This window comes from Leptonotus elevatus, chromosome 20 (genome assembly GCF_054856555.1).
Source record: "Leptonotus elevatus isolate MCC_2025b chromosome 20, RoL_Lele_1.0, whole genome shotgun sequence".
Lineage (NCBI taxonomy): Eukaryota > Metazoa > Chordata > Actinopteri > Syngnathiformes > Syngnathidae > Leptonotus > Leptonotus elevatus.
Window position 1 is genome coordinate 7338344 of NC_141258.1, and position 20983 is coordinate 7359326.

At 43.7% G+C, this 20983-nt stretch overlaps 4 protein-coding genes across 8 annotated transcripts; 1 reads left to right on the plus strand and 3 right to left on the minus strand.

The window, feature by feature from the left end:
- Positions 1–719: 719 nt before the first annotated feature.
- On the minus strand, positions 720–6747 carry prph2a (peripherin 2a (retinal degeneration, slow)). The gene is made up of 3 exons (XM_086063735.1): positions 5832–6747; positions 3550–3796; positions 720–1538 (listed from the first exon to the last, which is right to left on the minus strand). The coding sequence occupies exons 1-3, from the start codon at positions 6410–6412 to the stop codon at positions 1329–1331; spliced, it is 1038 nt and encodes a 345-aa protein (XP_085919861.1). The 5' UTR covers positions 6413–6747; the 3' UTR covers positions 720–1328.
- Positions 6748–8035: 1288 nt separating this feature from the next.
- Positions 8036–9551, minus strand: tbcc (tubulin folding cofactor C). The gene is made up of 2 exons (XM_086063736.1): positions 9405–9551; positions 8036–9267 (listed from the first exon to the last, which is right to left on the minus strand). Exon 2 carries the CDS (start codon positions 9182–9184, stop codon positions 8165–8167), a length of 1020 nt encoding a protein of 339 aa, XP_085919862.1. The 5' UTR covers positions 9185–9267; positions 9405–9551; the 3' UTR covers positions 8036–8164.
- Positions 9552–9809: 258 nt separating this feature from the next.
- On the plus strand, positions 9810–17753 carry bicral (BICRA like chromatin remodeling complex associated protein). 3 transcript variants are annotated; one of them, XM_086063732.1, is made up of 11 exons: positions 9813–10270; positions 12059–12122; positions 12415–12460; positions 12590–12638; positions 12760–12825; positions 13178–14317; positions 14484–14566; positions 14767–14912; positions 14999–15093; positions 15360–15462; positions 15532–17752. In XM_086063732.1, exons 3-11 carry the CDS (start codon positions 12420–12422, stop codon positions 15900–15902), a joined length of 2094 nt encoding a protein of 697 aa, XP_085919858.1. In that variant the 5' UTR covers positions 9813–10270; positions 12059–12122; positions 12415–12419; the 3' UTR covers positions 15903–17752. The 3 variants fall into 3 exon arrangements, with proteins under 3 accessions (XP_085919856.1, XP_085919858.1, XP_085919857.1); XM_086063730.1 differs by having other exon boundaries at positions 9810–10270; positions 15360–17753; XM_086063731.1 differs by lacking the exon at positions 9813–10270 and adding an exon at positions 10340–11967 and having other exon boundaries at positions 15360–17753.
- On the minus strand, positions 15205–20063 carry LOC147156817 (uncharacterized). 3 transcript variants are annotated; one of them, XR_015091540.1, is made up of 6 exons: positions 19878–20063; positions 18725–19537; positions 18493–18591; positions 18284–18400; positions 17389–18201; positions 15205–15890 (listed from the first exon to the last, which is right to left on the minus strand). XR_015091540.1 is itself a non-coding variant. In XM_086063734.1 (6 exons), exons 1-5 carry the CDS (start codon positions 19885–19887, stop codon positions 18173–18175), a joined length of 1068 nt encoding a protein of 355 aa, XP_085919860.1. In that variant the 5' UTR covers positions 19888–20063; the 3' UTR covers positions 15205–15890; positions 18165–18172. The 3 variants fall into 3 exon arrangements, 2 of the variants coding, with proteins under 2 accessions (XP_085919860.1, XP_085919859.1); XM_086063734.1 differs by having other exon boundaries at positions 18165–18201; XM_086063733.1 differs by having other exon boundaries at positions 15205–18201.
- Between the last annotated feature and the right edge of the window lie 920 nt (positions 20064–20983).

Consider the following 20983-nt stretch of genomic DNA (forward strand, 5'->3'; position numbering starts at 1 on the left):
TGGCTAAGGGGGACTCAGGCTAATCCCAAATCCGATTAGGCTCCTTATCTACTCAGTCCTGCTTTTATGTGCTTTGGAGGCAACTGAAATACTGTGCCTCACTGCATCAGAGAACGGAAATGAATGTCAACTAAATAGCGGTAAGTGATAAATATCCAAATAAGTGGCTCTAAACGATGATCTAATTAAACTGGGGTTAAAGAATCTTGAGGATTCAGATTCTTATCAAGACAGTTTGGGTGAGTTTATGCTTCAAATTCAGCAGGAAATGCTTGGGAAATGACGTTTACGATCCATTAAGGTGTGCTTGGATACATTTGGAAATATAATAAATAATACACACAGACACACTCCAAACTTCACTTGTGGGTGGATCTCATCCCCAATACTATTGTCTGAAAACGTGCACACACTCTCAAGATTTTGTGAGTTTCTATTTAAATAACAAATACAAGGTTCAGACTATCACACAAGTACACAAACCACTCAATAACACACACACACACACACACACACACACACACACACACACACACACACACACACACGCTTGTTAGGTCAGGGCATGTGAAGAGTCATCCCATGTCGGTCCGTGCATGTGAAAGCAGTAAAGAGCATAATTGCCTTGATCCGGTTGTCGACTTAATCGGGAGCCTTGCGGCCCTCGCTGTGTGTTGGGCCTCCTTGACGCAAAGTCAAAAGACGACAAGACTAACACATTTTCCCACACAAACACTAAGTGATTTTATTAGTTTTTCTAAACATACAGCCCATATACACACATTTACATGGATTTTGATATTTATATATATATTGACAGATTACATTATAGAATTTTTTTTATTTAGAAAAAGGTTAAGTCATTCATCAGCATTTCTACACTATGTACAAAGACCGCCATCCCTTTGTTAAATATACAGAGACTGAATGAACTTCTGACAAGGGGACATGAAGAGCTTTTGGGGAGGGGCAAAATATTTAGCTGCCAAATTCATTTGTGGCATAGTATTCCTATAACAAAAATAAATAGCATTTCTCTTCAGATGGCCTGTGAATGTCTCGGGTTGCTGCGATAGGGGGGTTGCATAGTAACCACCATCCCCATCCAAATATCTTTCATTTACATAATCTCATTTACATAATGTGGAGTCTTACATTTCCTCATCGTCTCGGTTAACTATGTCTCTGTATTCACTACAATTGTATAGTAGATTTCCTCGCAAAGAGCCAATAAAAATAAAAAAATCATCTCACAAGTCCTTTTTTTCCCATTTGGGCGTGGTGGCGGTGTCAGTTTTGGCAGGGCGTGAGGGGACTTGATAGGTCGCTCAGCTCACAGTGGCTACGCCGCCCTCGTCGCCGCCCTCCTCCACTTTACCGCCTTTGCCCACGGCTTTCATTTTGGCCATGATGTCGGTGAACGTCTCCTTGACCGTCTTCTCCAGGAGCCAGCCCTCGCTCTCGCTCTCCGGGTCTTCGGGGTTGGCCAGAGTGGACAAAGAGGTGTCGACGTATTGCAGGCCCACCGTCACGGCGATCTGTGACAGGACGGGGGTGGGGGGGACATAGTTTACAGTAAACCATAATGGATTATTTTCAGGAAAAGTAATGGATTTCATGCCATATTTCCTGAAAATGATGAATAAAGTCCAATATAAATTGAGTTCCACTCCATCAATGCTCATCAATGTTTGATTGCTTTTGATGGTCATTTCTCTTCCAACTTTTCATTCAAGTTTAAACTAGCTGAACAAACACACCGATTTTTTGTACACCTTCAGAATCCCAGATATTTTTAACCAGATACCTATTGGAACTTTATGGATGCTCCTTAAACCCATATCCGACTTCGACACTACATTTTGGTAGAAAACGTTTGTTAGCTAGCGAGCTAGCTAACGAGCAGCAACGCTCAATTTTGATTGACGCTGTCAGAGATGCACACATTGAACAATGATGTTTATTATTGCAGTTGTAGCTGTCTTTTTGGAACTTCAATGTTGACATTTCTCTAAATTAATAGTTTTCTGAAATCCTCAAATAAAAGTCAGCTTTGCTGTTAGCTAGCTAACAGGATGAGTAAAAAAAAAAAGGCTAAAACAATTTAGATGTAAAATTTTCATGGGGATCTGGTTGACAAATGACAACATTTAAACATGGATGGTATGGAAGTTGGTATTTCTGAAGGATTACAATTAAGTGTTGATCAAAATAGGCTTGTTGTGGCGTAGAAGTGTAGTTGTAACTTTTTATTTATTTATAATCTGTCCAGTAAACAGTCAATAATATCACTCCACTTTGACTCCACTATCTGTGCCAGCATAGTTAACTTGCATAACCATTTTCAATCTGGGCTTCCTCCAAGTGGATCAGCTTCCAGGGAGTCGCCCTCCATCCAGGTTTCTAGAGCAAACTGCCGTCTGCTGGATTTAAGACATTACCTAAAAGTGTCTGCAGCCCAGACAGGAAAAGTCGGGGCCAATTTAAAGTAGCCACAAAAGAAACGCCAGTAATACGTCAACTTGTTTACAAGCTTTGTCGACCACAACAACTCACAGAAAGTTGAGTCCGAGGAGGGATTGGTGATGGATTTGTACTTCTTAGGGTACAGTTATAGGCGAGAAACTGAAGGGAAGGAGGAATTATTTTTAGATTGTTTAGGGAAAGGGGGCAGCAAGTGGAAATGAGGAAAAGGAAGTAGGTGACGGGAACACCAGCTAGGTCAAATGTTGCTCACATGGCACCATGCGATTAGGACAATAAAGTCATCCCTTCATACATTCTTCAAGAACTTCATACAATGTGGCACTATTTTATGGATATTAATTGTATGTTTATACCTAAGGAGGACCAAAAATGCCAAAATAAGAAATAAATAAACCAAAATAAAAATGGATGTAAAAATGTCATTCAATAATTTAATACAAAAATGGAAATAAAAACTATACATATATATATATATAAACACGAGATTAAAAAAAAAAAAAGATGTGGGAATAAATACAAAAATGTATATATAGAAATTGATTTAAATGTCAATCAATAAATAAAAACACCCTGCGCTCATATTTATGTATTTAATGCTGCATATGCTGTCAGCATGAAGTGCAGTGTTTCTTTCGTGTGTATATTCTCCCTTGCTGTGGAAAGAGTCCAACATAGACTGACATGCAATCAACCAATAGGCGAATAGTTCAACCCAAGACAAACTTAGGACCGCCCCCTGTCATTTGAATAACATTTTATGATGCATTTTATGCTAACAGAGTCTGCAGCATGGAATAAATATGAGAGCAGAGCGTTTTAATTTATGAATTGACATTTAATTCTATTTATATATTTATTTTTGGGGTTTTTCTACATCTATTTTTATATTTATTTTTATATTTTGAATCTTTTTTTACTGTTACTTATGTATATACATTTTTGTTGTTTTTGGTTCCATTTATATATATTTTTTATACATCATTTTTGAATTATTATTTTTTTTAGATCTGTTTTTATTTTCACTTGTATTTATTTACTTGTCATTGTTATATGTTCCCTGACCTCTAGCATGGTGACCAGCAGCACCAGGCCGCCGATGGTGGCCATCATGCCACCATAGTAGGAGAGCAGAGCGTCGCGGCAGCCGCTCTTCCACACGTTGAGGTCCTCGGTGTAGTGGTCGTAGCTGTAGTGCGCCGAGTTGTTGGACATCTGCAGCTGGATGCACGGCCGCGGCGAGCCTGGGTTACAACAGCTGAAGGGCACGCCATCCATCAGGTACTGGCCGTCCACGTTGCTCCCAATGCGGCTAGGAACCAAATATGACACTTTTATAAGTGTGTAGTGTACCGTACAGAATAATATAGTATGTTGTTAGCCTAATAACATTATTGCCAAAGTCATTTTTACCTTAAGTGTCAAAATATCAACAACAAATACAACCCAGCCCCCCCCCCCCCCCCCCCAAAAAAAAGCTTCCCATTTCTTTATTTCTTCTCTTGTTTTTAATGCATGTATAGATTGTCATTTATCCAGGTTATGGTAATCTCCAAAAACATCAAAATATGACACAGGAAGCTATGCTACTAGGCTAACATTGTAGCCGTTGCTAATGTTGTAGTTTAAGATGCTACAGTTCTGTATAAAGGCAAGAAGTTTCATAAAAATAGTTTTCAAACTAGCTAGTTGAGAAAGCAACTGAAACAATGGGGGAAATGTGTGTTTTGTATTTTAAAAAAATACAATAAATGTAAATAAAATAAAAGGTTAAATTAAATTTTATTATTTTTAAAAATCTGAATTTGTATTATTTGTTTTTAATCTGAATCAATTTTAATAAAATAAAAACATCATGTGAGATATTATGTGATCTATTAAGCGTCAACAAAGCAATGCAAAGTGTAGGAATTGTTTCGCCAGAAGTTGACTGACATTTGTGGGTCGGAAACACTTAATCCAGAATCAAACCGAGTAAACCTCTTTGATTGCGCAGGGAACGCGACATATGGGTCAGTGCGCAGAACAGCAACCGTTTTGGGGCCTAAAAAGAATCCACCAAGACCTTAAAATGCTTAATGAACATTTCATCTTGACTGCATGTCAGAAACGTCAACAAGATCACTTTCCCTTCTTCTCGATGTAACCGCAAAGCCGTCAAAAACCTCCGCAAATTAGCTTTCCCAGAGCCCAGCGGGACTGATTGGACAGGACACTGATGCTTGAAGCGCTAATCCCGGCGATTTACCAGTGATGGTGGGAATACTTAAAAGAATTGGCACAACATTAGGTACACACCTGCGACAGGCGGTTTCAATATTTTTGCCTTTCCTCCTATGGCTAGGGGTCATTTCTAAAGTCAACAATAATAAAAATATATATTATTCCTGTTGAGGAAAAAAAGGACAAAATTTATTTTTTTAAAGAACAAAAAACATTGTTTTATGTTTCTTTGGCACAACAAAAATGTTCAAACTGAGCATTTGTGATTGATAGCTCTCGCATTGGCTTTTACCAGCAGGTGAATCTAATATTGACTTGTATTTTAACCCCCCCCGTGCTGGTTTGACCCCTCTTATTGATTTCTACACTTAATCCAAACCCTCCGCCCACCCTCTTACACATCATCCTGGCAAAACTGCCTCCTAGTAACCTCCACCCATTTCCTCATTTGCTGTCACGCTAATCCTCAAAAGGGCGCGAGGGAAGAGCATACCTGCCCTGTGCCCTGACCTTCCCTCACCCCAAATCCACTTATTCTGAACTCAGTTTCAGAGAACCACCACCTCCATATCCCTCGGGTCAAATGACCAGCGTTATTTCTATATCAACACTATCAGAAGCACTGACCCACATTTACAATCTAAATTGTAATATTTTTTCTTCATGAAATTGTATCAATTTATTATTCCCAACAGTCTAATCTCCTATATAGTTATAGTTTTTTTTTTTTATGTGTTGCCTTGAACAATGTAATCTGCCCAGGGCCTTGAGAAGCAGTAGTCCTGGGTGATGTAACAACGGGACTGTTTTTTTAACCAGCCAAATTCTAAATCATCCTCCCAAGGTCGGTGAGCTGACCCCCTGATGACGTCAGGATTTTTCTGTCCTCTGATTGGCTGGCCACGATAATCTGCATACATTTAATAATTAGCATTTGTGGCGATTATGATGTCTTTTACAGCGCTTTTTAAATGTTTTGTCATGTTATTAGATATTGTTTTTGAACTGCTCCCGTGTTTTTTATTTTTTAATATAATTGTGACGTGATATCGGCGGTATTAAAAGGCCCAAGTACCAAATACACCACAAATGTCACATTAAATTTAAAGGAATATTCCACTTACTCTTTGACCTCCTTGGAGCTGAAGTCCAGGTAGCGGTTGCTGACCCACTGTATCTCGAACCAGTCCCGATAGTTGTCGTTCCCACAGCAGCGGAACTCCATCTGCGTCAGGTCCAGCGTCCGCTTCATGTAGCAGCGTCCCGGCGTGTCCGTGTCCTTGTAGTAGCGCATGCCATTGCGTAGGCCCTCGGCCAGCGTGAACTGCAGCGGGATGCGCATGACGAAGCACAGCAACGCCGTGACCACCAGTAAAGCGTTGAAGAGCACGCACCCCGCCAGAAAGGTCTTGAGCATGGGTTTCCACTTAACGAACTTGGCGGGATCCAAGGAGTCGTAGCAGACCTTGCCACCGAAAGCGTTGACGCCGCACGCCACAAGGCCCATCAGGATGAGAAGGTTGGGCAGGAAGTGGCTCTCGTTGTTGTCCATCAGCTCCGAGCGCTTCCGCAGCTCGATCTTGAAGAAGAGGCCCATGCTGAAGACCAGCACGCCGGCCATGACGGCGAACCAGAAGAGGAACCACACGCTCTGGGCAAGCTTCACTCGCTTTTTCAAATCAAACTTGACCTTCATCAAAGCCATTGTTCAGCTAGATGTGTCCTTAAAAAAAAAAAAAAAAAAAGTTAGATCCTAGGAGATCTTCTAGTTTTCTTTTAATAACCCAATCGTGGTTTGAACAGTCTCCTTTGGTGCGTCAGTAATCCATCGGAGATCATTCCCGCCGTGCCCTGGTCGAGCCCAAGTATGTTATTCATTCAAAGTCACCGCCATTGCGCCCCAAATCTTCCCCGTTTGATGCGTTCACTTTGCTTGGATTTCGCCTGGAAGATTTCTGCAAGGATCTTCATGACTAAACTGGCCAAGTCGCACTACGTCATGCTAAGCTCCTGTAAGCGGCCTGATCCAATTTGCGAGGGAAAAAAAATCCCCCAGCACAAGATGAGCCCAATTTGAAGCCGCAGCCCCGGCCTTAATTGGTTTGAGTGATCACGCGGTCGCCATGGTTACCTTCATGACGGGATCTCCAAAGACGAGTAGCATGGAAGCGCCGCTATTCCGGGGAGCCATTCACAGTCGCAGGTCTGCGGGTTCAAGACAAAGCGGATGTCTTAATGGCCTCCAGCAGTTAAGACATCATCAGTACTCACACAAACAATTTACCTTTAAGGGAGGGGGGCTTACATCTTTCTGGGTTCAAATGGATGAAAGGGTTGAAAGAGAGTAGCTTCCTGCTTGCGGTTTACAGTCAAATTTCATACGGAGCGTAAAAGATATGAATCATCTTCGTTTGACCTTCTCAAAACTTTATTTTTTGTACGAAGCAAAAGCTAAATTCTCAAGTTTGATCCATGGCTGGGCCAATGTATTTCCTGTTTCAATTTGAAGATGGTCATCTTCATCTTGCTGTTCACATTTGACATTATGTAAGCAAGACTACGCCTAAAATTGATCAACAGTACCTTGCCATTTTGAGGCTTCAAACCGTCAGAGGGGAGTGGCCAATGATATTATGCTGCATTTGAGGAAGGTGGGAAGTCAGATTTATCCCACTCGGATTGCCCCAGTTCCGACCTCAAAGCGTTTGAGGCTAATGTAAACAACAAAGATGGCTGATTCTGATCAATTGTTGTTGTACATTGAAATTACGTATTTTGGGTAACTAATGTAATAGTAAATAAAGGGATACATACTGTATGTTTATTATCATGTAAATTATGTTTTTCCATTCACGGTCTGTGTCTCCATGGGGATCTCCCGGTTCAAAAGGGACATTCCAGTGCACACTTCCTGGTCAGAAAAGTTTGACTTGCCACCTTCCTCAAATGCAGCATTAGTGGACATCTTGGAGATGTATTGGATGATTCCTGGATTCTTGTAGAGAACAGCCAAGTTGTGCAAAAAGTAGACAAACAGGTCACATTGAGTTCACCTGTAAAGGTTATAGTGCATTTTAAATTAATCCATTGATTTCACCCAAAAGCCCAATATTATATTATTATTTGGGTGTGAAAAATCTAATTATTGCAGATGAATTTTTGTTCCATAAATCCCCCAAAATGTGCTCAGGTTAAAAATTAGACTACCCTAAAAAAAATACAACAAAAGTGCCTCCAGATTTACATGTGGACTTCCAAGAAGTATCACTTATTTAAAACTCCCGTTAAGCCTCCAGAGTAATAATTCAGGTTACACTCTTTGAACATGTACAGTATGTAACATTTATTAAATAATCAAGACACACTTTATTAGGAGTTTACTCTTTTCAATGCATTACAACATTTTTTTTTTAATGTGTAATGGCAAATTTTGTCATTTGAAGGCATTAAGGGAATCCTAGGGGTCCCACGTGGCCTTCCGGTCTGCTTCGGGAATTACAGTCCAGTTAGGTGATGGTGTCCCTGCAGCGAGCCAGTTAAAGTCGTCCACCTGCTCCCAGTTGTTCTGCTTTGGGTCCAGGCCGGCCACGTGGAAGTCCTCATCCAGGTTGGGGTAGGACCAGGAGTACGGTGCAAAGCTTACGCCATGACAGTCCTCCACGATAGCACGGCTGGTAACGTGCAAGTAGATGTAGGTATCTTTGGAGTTGTGGGTGCGCAGCTGCTGGCAGGCCAGAGCCAGAGTGCTGCTCTCACAGTGGTCCACAAACACAGAAGTGGACACGGGCCCACACAGGATCTCACAGCGATCGATGTGCTTCAGGTGCAGCGTGCTGGGCGTGCCGTACAGACGCACCTTGCAGTTTGACAGGTGGGACAAGAGCACATCCTCTTTCTGGATCTCCTCCGCCGTCATCACGAAGACCATGTCGCTCTTGTTAGAGAAGCCGCACTGCGCACCAGCAGGATCGCCATCCACTTGGACAGCATTGTAATCTGCAGGTGGAGAGACGGCAGTGTCCTCCACCGTGGTTGATGACGCCTTGGTGCGACCCCGGAAGCCGAATTTCTTCTTGGGCATGGACTGCTCCCTCGTCTCGTTGAGGCACGTCTGCAGTTTCTGGAGGGCCACCTGAGCTTTCCGCTGGTCGTAGGTCGTCAGAAAAACCATGCTGTCGTTGAGTAACTTTTGCAACTGCACCGTTTTGCTCGTAGCTTCTTCCAGCCTCTCCGCCACCGCCTTTTGGTCCGCGCCCAAGCAGCCGCAAAGCAGCTCCTCCACGGCAGCCCGCTCACCGTTGAAAGTGCTGAAGAAGTAGTCGACGCTCTCCTTGGCGACCGAGTGGTTCTCTTTGGCTTCTTTCCGCCGCTCCACGTCCTCCAGCCTCGCTTTGTGGCGCTTCTGTAGCCGTTCTTTCATTTTAAACGTGTCGTCATGGCTCTCCGGATCCTGAACCACTTCATCTGCCGCTTCCATGTTGTCGCGTTGTGATGACGTCAGTGATTCTTCTTCGCTTTTGTTTTGATGGCGTCCTGCGCCACCTGCTCAAGATGGCGGCACTACAACGTAAATAGTAAATATAGACCGCTATTTTTTACATTAAAAAGTTTCCGGTTTTTTTATTCATACGATCTAATAATCAGGGGACATGTTATTGAATAGTCCACGCGTACAAAATAGTTGGTAATAAACATACCTTAACCCGTCGTAAGTGCAGTAGAGGAGCAGAGGCAAGCTAAACAACCACGGTCTGCTGTTTTTACACGACTTTAATGTCTGATGATGACGTAGCATAATTATGCTCTTTGATCAGGACAACATTGAGGCGTCCAACGATCCTGACAAATGTGCTCCCTTCAAGTGTCTGGCGACCAGTCCAGGGTGACCCTCACTTTTGCCCAAAGCCTTACCCCATAGCTTTTAAAATATTAAACATCCCCATGGTAAATGATGCTATAATTAAAAAATAATAATTACTTGTATTTATTGTTTTGCATTTTTGCTGCCCTCTACACATGGAAAGAGTTGCCAAATTGCAATACAGCATGTCATTTTAATTCAATGTGCATTATTATTACTTTTTATTCTATCATTTATCCATTTCTTTACCGCCTGTCCTCCTTAGGATTGCAGTGTGCACATTTGCGAACGGACCCCCCAAAAAATAATGATAACATGTGTATAAAAAACTTGTTGTCCTGTGTATGAAAGATGAGCACTACTCCCAGGTAACTTTTGCCACACCTTTATCAACAGTCCCATGTCATGAGTGACGTCATGCATCACAGGCCTGCCCTCTACTGTTGGAAAAAGTTAACTAATTGCAATGCGGCGTAGCATTTTAACTCAGTGTGCATTCATTCATCGTCTTTTTGTACATAATACCCCCCATCGTGTCATTTTTTATTATGGCAATAGCAGGATTGTCGTACGGGAGGAGGGGGGCGCCGGTTGTGCTGTGCCCTCCTTGAACTTGTTCTTCCAGCGGCGCGCGCTAGCCCCCACAGCCCGTGCAGCCATGGCGAGGAAACCCCGTTGACAAGGCACTGCTTTTTCATGACGGTGAGTTCCCCCTTTGAGTGTATTATCATTTTGGGATAAAAATTGCAAGGGAAAAAACACACACGGCCTCCTTCCCTCTTCCTCCTTCGGGGAGGGTTAGGGAGACAACTTTGAAAATGGAGCCGAGGCAGCACAGTGTGGGGAGACAGGAGTGAGGCGAAATAACACGAGTGGTGGGAGAGAGGGAGAAGAAGGAGGAGGAGAAGGAGGGGGCGAGCGAATTAAAAGTTGGCCAAATGGAGATATTGGGTTTCAAGTGGAGTGGAGAAGGGAGTAAAGAAAAAAAGGGTTTGCCTCCGCGATTCTTTATGTTATGCTAATCGGGATAAATATTTATAGATTTCGTTTTTCTGCCTAATTGCGCTTTCAAAGGGGGAGGGCGTGGACGATACGTCGGCAGGCTAGCTAACCGGAAAAGTCGGCGGTTTGGCCGTTTAAATGTCTCCGGAGCGAACGCAGCCAACTAGGACAAGGACCGGGTTCGAAAGAGTACACCCGCCCGGCACAGCTTTGGCTTCGGGGGGAATGTGACGTTTTGAGCCGCTCGGGACGAGTGAAAAAGGCTTGCCCAAAATGCGTCAAGGCAACCACGTCGACTGCCCCCCGGACTGCGATTATGTCGATTCGAGGCTATTTTGGGAAATAAAAGCGTAGTGCAGGCTGCACTTTAAGCTGACTTTTCTCAGCTCCTTTTTCGAGACATTTTTCCGCCCGATGCGTCCGGGACAACATGGCGTACAAGCTAGGGCGGATTTGAAGGGCAATTCAAGCGTTGTCCGGCACATTAGTGGTACCGAAGCTGGATTGTAGTTGTCTTTGGTCCTTAACAACGATATTATTAAGTGTACAATTTGGTTTAAATCTATTTTTTTTAAGGCCGTTCCACACTTTCCTCCTTTAGCTACGACGCCATTTCACACTATTGTTTTTCGGCCACGCCGCCATTACAAACTCGTTCTAAAGATTCGCGTTAGCCTTTTGTGGTAAACTTATCTTAAAATAAATTAGTGCCTTTTTAAAGTATTGTGGAGTTCATATGAGCGAAATGTTTTCCTTTTTTTTACATTCGTAGTGATGTGACAATGGCGGCACAACAATATTCCTACCTAAATTAAAAGCCTCTCCCCCTCAGTCATGATTTAATAATGATAGTCAGTTATATTTAAACTTTTTACGATGATTTCTGCTCCTAACATAGTTCCAAGAACATTATTTTAGAGCTATAATGTTGACCTGCGTGATTCGAAGATGGCGTCAGAGCGAGGCGCAGCGCATAAAAGACAGCCTGCCTTTATCAGCAGCCATTTTGTTAGTTGAGCTTGTCTAGTGTATAAAATGTCACTTCAAACACACAGTCACCATATGGAAAATAAGCATTTCATTCTAGGGCTGGAACAAATGACGTTGCTCATCACCTGAACGCATGCACAAAAAAAAATCCAAGCATGAATGTTTATACTCAAGTAATGGCATCAATGTATACGCCTGTTTACCCTTTTTATTCTTTGATACACAACACACTTGATGGCTAAAATAAAGCCAACAATCAGTTATGTCTGGCCCTCGAGGTTATTTCGAGCTTAGTGTGGTCACTTCCACACAAGTTATTTTAACCATGTGAGGTGGCTGATGATGGGTGGGAGAAGTGTGTCACAGTACCCATGTTGTCGGAAGAAAGGCCACACTGCTCTCCCATGGTGATACTTTTTTTTTGTTTTTTTTTAACTGCTGGTCTGTGTGTCAGCTTTTAACTTAACACCACTGTCATTTCATCATCCCTCTTTGCAGCCCATCCCGTCACTGGAAACGTAGGGCGTTACATGACTGGATCCATGTGGCCGGGCACTAATCAGTGAGTGAGGCAAAGTAATAAATACACACATTGGATGCAGTATTAGTTACCCCAGCACCTCCATTATGTTAAAATGTACTTGTATATGTCCACATAATAACAGGAGTTGTCTAAAACTGGTAAAAAATAAATAAATAGACGTTCTGATTTCACTAACAAACATAATAGTACCTTCATTGTGTTAATAAAACTGAACATTGTTTAAAAGGCAATATTGATACAGTGTTCGTACCAACAAAGTAATCTTCTAAAGTGACTTACACATCTCATCTTGAATATTCTTGGTCTTTAGGTGTCATGGATGATGAGGATGATCGCCATCTTCTGGATATTTTAGGGTAAAATAAAAACATTCAACATTCACATATGATAAGAGCATTATTGGGACCAACCGGGCATAAATGCAAACATTTTTGTTCAATTACTTTCAATAAGCATCGACAATGACGAAGTTCCTGTGTTTTCAGAGATGTGGATGCATTGAATGACTATCTACACGGCAACAACAGCAAGTCCGTGAGTGGCTCTTAAAAAAAAAACAAAAAAAAAAACGATTTACAGTCGCACACGTTTGCCATGTTTACGTAGAACCTTCAACTCTTGAGGTGGGCGTTAGTGTGTGTTCTCCCTCATGCAGATTGAAGAGGACGATGTAGCCAATGCTGCGTACGGCTCAGATGCGTCTTTCTTTGCTGGTGACACTGTGAGTACACGAGTCATTGTTTCAGTGTTCAGTTCGAAGGAAATTGTGGTTTGCGTTGTGTGTGTGTGTGAAGGGATGTAGCCATGTCATACAATTAGTTTAATGCCATCGTCCCTTGACAGTTATTCTTGATCGCAGGTACTTTGCAAAAATAAAAATAGATGACTAGAAATTAACTGCAGTCCAAAAAGTACACAGCATGCTCAGCCATGCATGTATAATCGTACAGTACATATGGGAAGTATTCACTTTTGGTTGGTTTAACAGCCTTATTCCAAATTGGAACACACACACACACACACACACTTCTACACTCTCATTCTTCCTGAATTCTCTAAATGCCTCGTTTTAGGCAAATGCCGGACTCAAAGATGGCTCCTCCGCAATGGAGTTTGGCGGTGATCCGGCTGGAGACAACCTCCAACTCTCCAGCAGCCTCTCCTTCATCGAGGACCAGCTGGGGGCCGGCAGCCCCCCCGGTGGCGACGTGGACCTCGGTGAAGACCAACCCTTCGACATCCTCCAGAAATCCCTGCTGGAAGCTGACATCACGGAGCAGACACTGGCGCAGGAGGCCTTGCTGGACACGCAGCCCGCGCCCACCCTTGTGCAAGCCCCCGTGCCCTTCCCGTCCCAGCTGGTCTCTGGGGGCTACGGCGGGGGTGTGGTTACCGCGGCGGCGACGGCGGCATTACCGGCCGGACCGTTCCTTCAGGGCGTGTCCCCGCTGCCTAACGGTTCCACACAGCACATCCAGGTGCTGGGCTCGTTTGGCGCGGGAAGCGGAGTCATGACCCTGAGTGGTCTGGAAAGAACTCCTCAGATTGTGCTGAGGCCGGCGGGCCCCGTCGCCGCTGCGGGGGCTGCGGCTCCGGGCGGGCAAGTGTACGCTCCTACCCAGGGGCACCTCGGCCAAGTGGGCTTCAAGAACATTCCCCTCCAGAACGTCATCATTCAAAGAGGTCCGGGAGGGACCCAGACTCTTGTCAGGCCGATCCAGCCTAAGCCGCATCAAGCTGGTGCTCAGACTGTCTTCAGCTTACAACCCGCGGTCTCCCCGTTGGCGAATGTGGCGAACAGCGCTACAACGCAGTACACCGCCAATGGCTCCATGGTGATAGATCAGCAGCAGGCACAAACTAACATACAAGCGGGACAGTTCTTGCTGCCCACTTCTTTGGCCGTCCACAACGGACCGCCCGCGGACCCCCCTGCTCAGATCACCGCCCACGGTGCGGTGCAGATTGTCACTGGGCAGAAATTTACAGCGCAAGCTGGTGGGCAGCTCATTTTGAATCAGGGCGCGGCAAGTGGCGGCGCAACGCAAACGTGGAAGAGTGGCGCGCCCACGACGTGCACGCCGGGCCGGCTGGCGCTGGTCAGTCAGGGGCAGCTCTCGGGTAGCCCCGTGCAGCGCCTCCTAGTGACGCAAACAGCCAACTCCACATCGTTGTCCCCGTTAACCAACGCAGCGGCACAAGAACACGGACAGGTGAGGGCAACGCTGGAATGTTGCTTCTTTGGCTGCGTTTAGAATCTGGTGGATTGCCCTAAAATATAGTCCACTAAATACAAATCCCAATATAATGAATAAGTAACGCTTCCGAACTTAGCCAATCTTGCCTGGTCTAACGAATCAACTTCCTGATTTTTCCCAGAATGCCTCAGTAGCTGCAGTCAAGCAAGTGCAGCTCAGCGCACAGAAGAGGCCCGCCCCTGCGCCGATGACCAAAGGAGGAATGTGAGTAGCTACACTATGTCACACAATTACAGAAATGCCGTCGTTTCTTGGCAACTCGCACAATCGAGATAAAACAATTCACAAAGAAGTTTGCGGCGCACATCGTAAAATCAGGACAATTACCAGCCTGCTATGCCTAACTGCTGCCTTGCACAATAGTACTAAGCAGTACAATTGGAAATTCTAATTGTCCTTTTTAGGATTCTACAGCAGCTAAGGGAACATCACGAACGGGTGGACGCGTCCGACCGGCGACACTTCACATCGTTCAGTGACGCGCTGCAACGGCTTCTGCCCTACCACGTGTTCCAAGGCACGCCACCCGACCAGGAGGAGTTCTCGCAGGGTACACCCGAGTTTTTCCCGCTTGTCAATTTGGTGTTTGAATCCGCCATTTTAGGTTAATCGGAGCTCTCATCTTTGCATTGACAGTGGACGAGGAGTTTGAGTCAGTTGCGACGCACGTGTTGACGAGGACGCAGGTCATGATCAATAAATACAGACGGCTACTTCTGGCTGAATCCGAGGTAGACAGTTGACATTTGTGTCTTTCATCTATTATGTTACCAGTGGCCTCATTCAGCACAGCTGCTGCTAATGGCAGAAATGTGTTAGCATCTTGTCACTTTACAAATATATATATTTTTAAATGTTTTATTTTACAATTTGTATCCAAATCACTACGTAGTTAGTTGGTGCTATACATTTTTTACATGAATATAAAACTATAAAAAGTCACAATTGGCCGCCGTCATAAACCTCTAACAAGTCGTCCCACATTCGTTGCGGGCAGCATTGTAGTCCTTCGTCAGAGATGGTGATGATCGACAGGACCTTCAACCAAGAGGAGCGCGGCTGCCTGACCCAAGACAAGCGCATGCTACTGGTGGATCCAGGTACCGGTCGTCTCCTTGCAACGCGTTTTGAGTCCATTTACGGTCTCACTGTCTGCTCTGTTCTCTCAGACGCTTTCTTGGAGGACTTCTGCTGCGGCCTGAAATCGAAACGTTTGCAAGTTCCTGTCCCGTCTCCGTCTCCGCCGCCGCCTACGCCGCCTGACACGAACTCCGAGGAGGCGGCATACAGGACAGACTCCCAGCTTGGTTTCGGCGACCCGGGAGGCGGCGGCGGCGGCGATAGACTTGAAGATTCACCTGCAGAGAAGAAGAGCGTCTTGGAACTGAAGCGAGCCCAGCAGCAATTGGGGCAGGAAGGTAACCGCTCATCTTTTGCAACAGCTGCAGGGGGTCACATGCACCACCAGGGGGCCTCGCCCCCGCACCTGGACACGGACTCTGCTCTGGAGGCGGCAGTCAACAGCATTCTGGAATGTTAACAAACCACATGGAGGTTTATTGTAGTTCGTTTGTGTCGTTTGTTTTGCTCTTTATGTAGCACTACTTTTGTTTTATTTTGGCAGATACAGGGTGTCCTCGGTTTACCCAACGAAAAACCGGAAGTGTGGCGATAACTGACCGTGTCACATGGCGATTCTTACGCTAATGTGCGGAGTATTTTGTTAGGCACGATTCGGAACCTGAACATTTCATACTTGTTAAGCACTTTGAGGCCATAAATGTAAAGCAATCCAATGATAAACCTTACGTACGGCGCTGAGTGTGCCTTATTGTGCCGTATTATGCCTCCACGCAAACTAATTCATTTTGCGCCGTACACAACCTCGGAATGTCATCACAGTAAGTCGGTGTGTGAAAAACACTTCTCGGCCACCCAATGAAAAACCGGAAGAAGGTGGTAACGGAGTTCGTTATGTGCCATTCAGAACCTTGAGATGTCGTCACTACAGAATGTTTGTATGCACACGTTCGGGTCATAGTTACAGGTTAAAACAATTCTACAACAAACGGTAGTGACTGAGTGCGCCTTCTTGTGCCATAAATATAAAAAAAATCAAAAACAAACCATGACCACGTATTCTTACACTGTTGACAGCCTGGAAATGCCGTATGGCCACGCCGTTAACCGAGGACCCCCTGTACTGTCAAGACAGGCACTTCTTGGAATCACCCACAATGCTGTGGAAATGTGCAATTTAAAGGATCCATAATTCTTTCCGATGGCCAGTTTGTTCACTTTGGCAACTCCGTGCCTCCTCCTCAGCTTTTATTACGAAGGTTTTACGTGAAGAATTCTTACATTTCCTTGATGAATTGCACTAAAGGCCGTTTTCATCGGACTGCACACAAGCATCATATAAGGCGCCGCCACGCCTTGCCCGCTCACTTTTATTTGGCATTTTCCCTTTTCTTTTGTACCTTAAAGGTACGCGACCCCCTACACGTCAAACACGTAAACTTGCCTATCATTTCAATGTGTTTGCGCTAAGGGGGGAGGTTAATCCTCAGATTGAGGAAATTTACTTAGTTCATATTTTTTTTATCAGTGTTTCTATTTACTTTGGTTTTAAGATGGATTGTATGCGTTGTCTTGTTTGCTTTTATTGTTTCTTTTCTCAGCAGCACAACCCCAAAAAATGTTTTGATGTCACATGGGACTCTTAGCTTTTTTGTTGTTACATATTGAAAATCAAGTCAGAATGATTCAGACTGAAGAAATTCAATCCAATCCATTTCTGCCAAAGTTTAACCTGCTTAGTGAGCTGCAACAGCAGACAGAATGCCTTTTTTTTTTTTTTTTTACCATTATTAACGTACTAAAGGTTAGTGCGTTTGCCTCATAGTATCCTGGAGTTTGTGTGTTCTCCGCCGCATACTCCAGCTCCATCCCACGTTCCAAAAAACATTCAAGTTTAGGTTCATTGACGACTCAAAATTGCCAAAAAAAAAAGAAAAGTGTCTCACCTCTCACCCCAAAGTCAGACTCCAGCTCATCCGCAACCCTTATGAGGACAGTTGCTATAGAAAATGGATGGACAGATAGATTCCGTCATCTTCGAGCTGCTGCTGCGCACTTGACAAGAAAGTTGTTTTGTTTTGTTTTTAAAGCTCAGCTTCGCTATTGCATAGGGGTCCATGCGTTCTATCCGTATTGTCAGGCTTGATCTGTATAGTTTGTCGTTTTGTATAAACAAACAAAAAACAAAAAATATTTATAATTTTTGTATGGAAGACGATGAAAAAAAAGAATGTAAGAAAAATGAAAATGGCAATTATTTTGTATTATGTTGGTGTCAGTTGTTCATTGTTGTGTTGCCCACAACAGCAACAATAAATTCATTTTGAATACAAAAAAGCAGCTAGTCCTCCATTGATATTCTGGTCAAGTGTATAACGATTTGCAGTCAGTCGGGGGCGGAAGGAACTTTTGGTGGGGTTCTGGAAATATTAGGACCGTAGCTACATCTGAGCTAGAAGATTTGATCCATCTCAAAAATGTGCCCGTTCCCTTTTAATCCTCTTACAAAGCCAGCACACGTGATGCATGACTATTAGCCCCACGTTTGAGCACACGACTCAACAGTGACACACAGTGGAGTCCTGCGGTACTTCCTCAATGGTGGGACTCGAATACAATTTCGACTGGTGGCGAGTATCGTCAAATAACTCGCCATTTTTTTCCTCAGTGGATTATTTGTAGTCGCTGTTTATTGCTATTATGCATAGGGATTTGTATATACCGCTGGTCTTAATGGTACTTCCTCCAACGATAATGCTCTAAAAGACAAAGAAACAAAAAAAAATTAAACACTTTAAATCTTGACACTATAAAAAGAAACAAGTGTTCTTGTGTCCTTACTAAGATGAGGGTAAGACCAGGCGTAGCTGAGCACACAGTATCCGGCCAGCAGCATGCCAAGGCCCCCCACACCGCCTTTCTTCACGTCGAAATATTTGCTGTAGTACCACTGCCAACCTGTAGGAGGCGTATAGTGCCGATTTGAACAGACCATTGTTGATGGGTACCTAATGTTGTGGCTGTTGAGAGTATAATTATATTTTCTTCACCTCTCTGCATCATTTCCACCGCATCTCCCGGGCGACGCGGCGCCCTGCAGGCCAGCCACTCAGGAAGCTCCCTCAGCGTCACCTGACCCAGGTTCCGCCCTGCATGGCACAGTAAGACGCCATTAACGAGGATGACTCGAAATGTTAACATAGTTTGTAGATTTAGAGTGATAAAATAATAACATGACTTAAATAAATACATGCAAAATTTGATTTAAGAACGAATACTAACCCGAGAAGTTGTCTTTCCTCCTTTCTATTGTCGCTAATGTGTTTTGGGGTCTGCACTGAATGTTGGAAAGGCGTTCTGGCAACACTGAAGTGAGTTCTGTCTGTTGAAAAACAACTTTAGATGTTTGGAGGTCGGGTAGAAGTGGAGTCTTGCGGGAGGATTGGTTGGATCCATAGAGAGACTGTTTTGGTTGTAAAATGATACTCGTACTAGCTGGACTTGAATCTAGGCTGGATTTAGTATTTTGAGTGGCGTCTATGTGGATGGCAGGTCTGCTGGTCTTGGTCCGGCCTAATGTGCTGCCAATGTGCTGGAGCGTGATCCTGGGAATTTCCTTCCCTACGGCCATTATTTCTTCTGCTGGGGATTTGATGTCTTCATTGATTTGATTTGGTTTCTTTTTAGAGGCACTTTTGGGTTTTGGGGACTCTGCGGACAAGTAGTGTTTGGATTTGGACTTTGTGCTCGTGGCTCTTGGAGGGACAGTTTTTAGTCTCTGTGGAGCTGAATCCGATCCTGGAGAAGTGTGGCTGGTCTTTACTGTTTCTATTGAGGCGTGAGTGGTCTTTTTCTTTGGCTTCGACGGTGGGGACGTTTTTCCACTTTTCGCAGACACCTCTGGTGACGACGCCTTCTCACCGTGCTGCGGCGTCTTCTTCCCCTTCATTTTAGACGAGTTTGCTTCTAGCCGTCCGGGTGGCGGGGACGCAACGGGCTCATTGTGGCTTAAAGGGGGTTTGGCCGCCTTGCAGTGGGGCAAGTGGCTCTTTAACCTCTTGTAGGACTTCCCACAGAATGGACACACCTCTGTAGCTGGGAAGAGAAAAAAAAAAACAATGAATGGAATTGAACCTTTAGACACCACGTGTTGATAGTTGCACATGCTGAAATTAGTAGCAATTACCCTCAGGCACTTTTCAAAATTAATACTTTCCTGCTACTGTGCACCCACAAAGTAAGCGGCATTTGTAAATGCATATACAGTACTGCATTTAGTAACATGAATACGCACTTTAGCCTTTAGTTATTGGTAAGATTCCTTGGGTTGTATAACATAATCCTTTACTTTACTATTATTATCATCCATTATTAGTCAAAACAACTCATTTTTATTAGTAGTAGAATGTACGTGACGGTCATTTTCGAAACTTACCGGAGCTCATTTCGGCACGTGTCAACGACGACCAAAAAAGAGAAGACAATAATTCATATAACTTATATTACAATATGCGCTAAAAGTGAATTAAGCGTGTCGTTATAGTTTATACGTTACTAATTGCATTAATTAAAGATTTACACGTCTAATAGCTTTCACGGTCATGTTGTGACTGGCGATGGAAGAAGGACCCTTAGTTGCTTTTAGGCGGTCACTCAGAAGCCTGAACAGAAACGGATAAACTTGGTCTATTACTAGTGTGGTTGGTCGTTTAAAGCGCTTCATTTATGAGACTGTAAATAATTTAATTCAATGATATCCCTTTAATTTAATTTAGGGCGTCCTGTAATGTTGACCTATTTACTACTCAGACGCATTTCCGGTTTGGTGTAAAAATCCCTTTACAACAAAACAGAAACTCAACTTTTCTCTGAAGGTAAATGGGCATGACGAAAAACGTGCAATCAAATTTGAACTTTAAAAAAAAAAATCTTTTTTAGAAAAGTGTGTTTATTGATAACGTCAGAGTGGTATGAGAGTTGACACAGGAAGTTAATTTCCAATAAAAGATGTCAGAAAACAAATGACCCAAAAAACTTAATTGAAAAACGCAGTGATTTAGAACAAAAACGTTTCTACAACCATTTACAAACAAGCAGATAAACCTAGGTATTATTTACAACACGAACAGATTTGGCTATGTACAACCAAAAACGTATTTTTGAGAGGAGGGGGGAGGGGGGGGGCAACTGAGAAGCTCAAAGAAAAATGTGTGGTGTTTGGCAAAAATAAAATAGAAATGGGGAGTCTTGACTGCTTTTTAAAATCAACCCTGAGAAGTGTCGGTTAGTAGGCAAAACACTCGCTAGTACTAGAAAGTTGTCTCATGCATTGTGTCACAGGAATGATCAAATTCCACTTTATTGGTATTTTTTTTTAAATTTACTACAAATAATGCATTATTGTTCATCTATGCCAGTTTTTATTATGAAATTGACATGATATTAATCATCAAGTATACTGTGCATCTGCCACATTTGTTTCACTACTGATTTTTTTTGTCATAGCCCTTTCTAATAGAAAAGTTGTGCTTTGCTGCCATC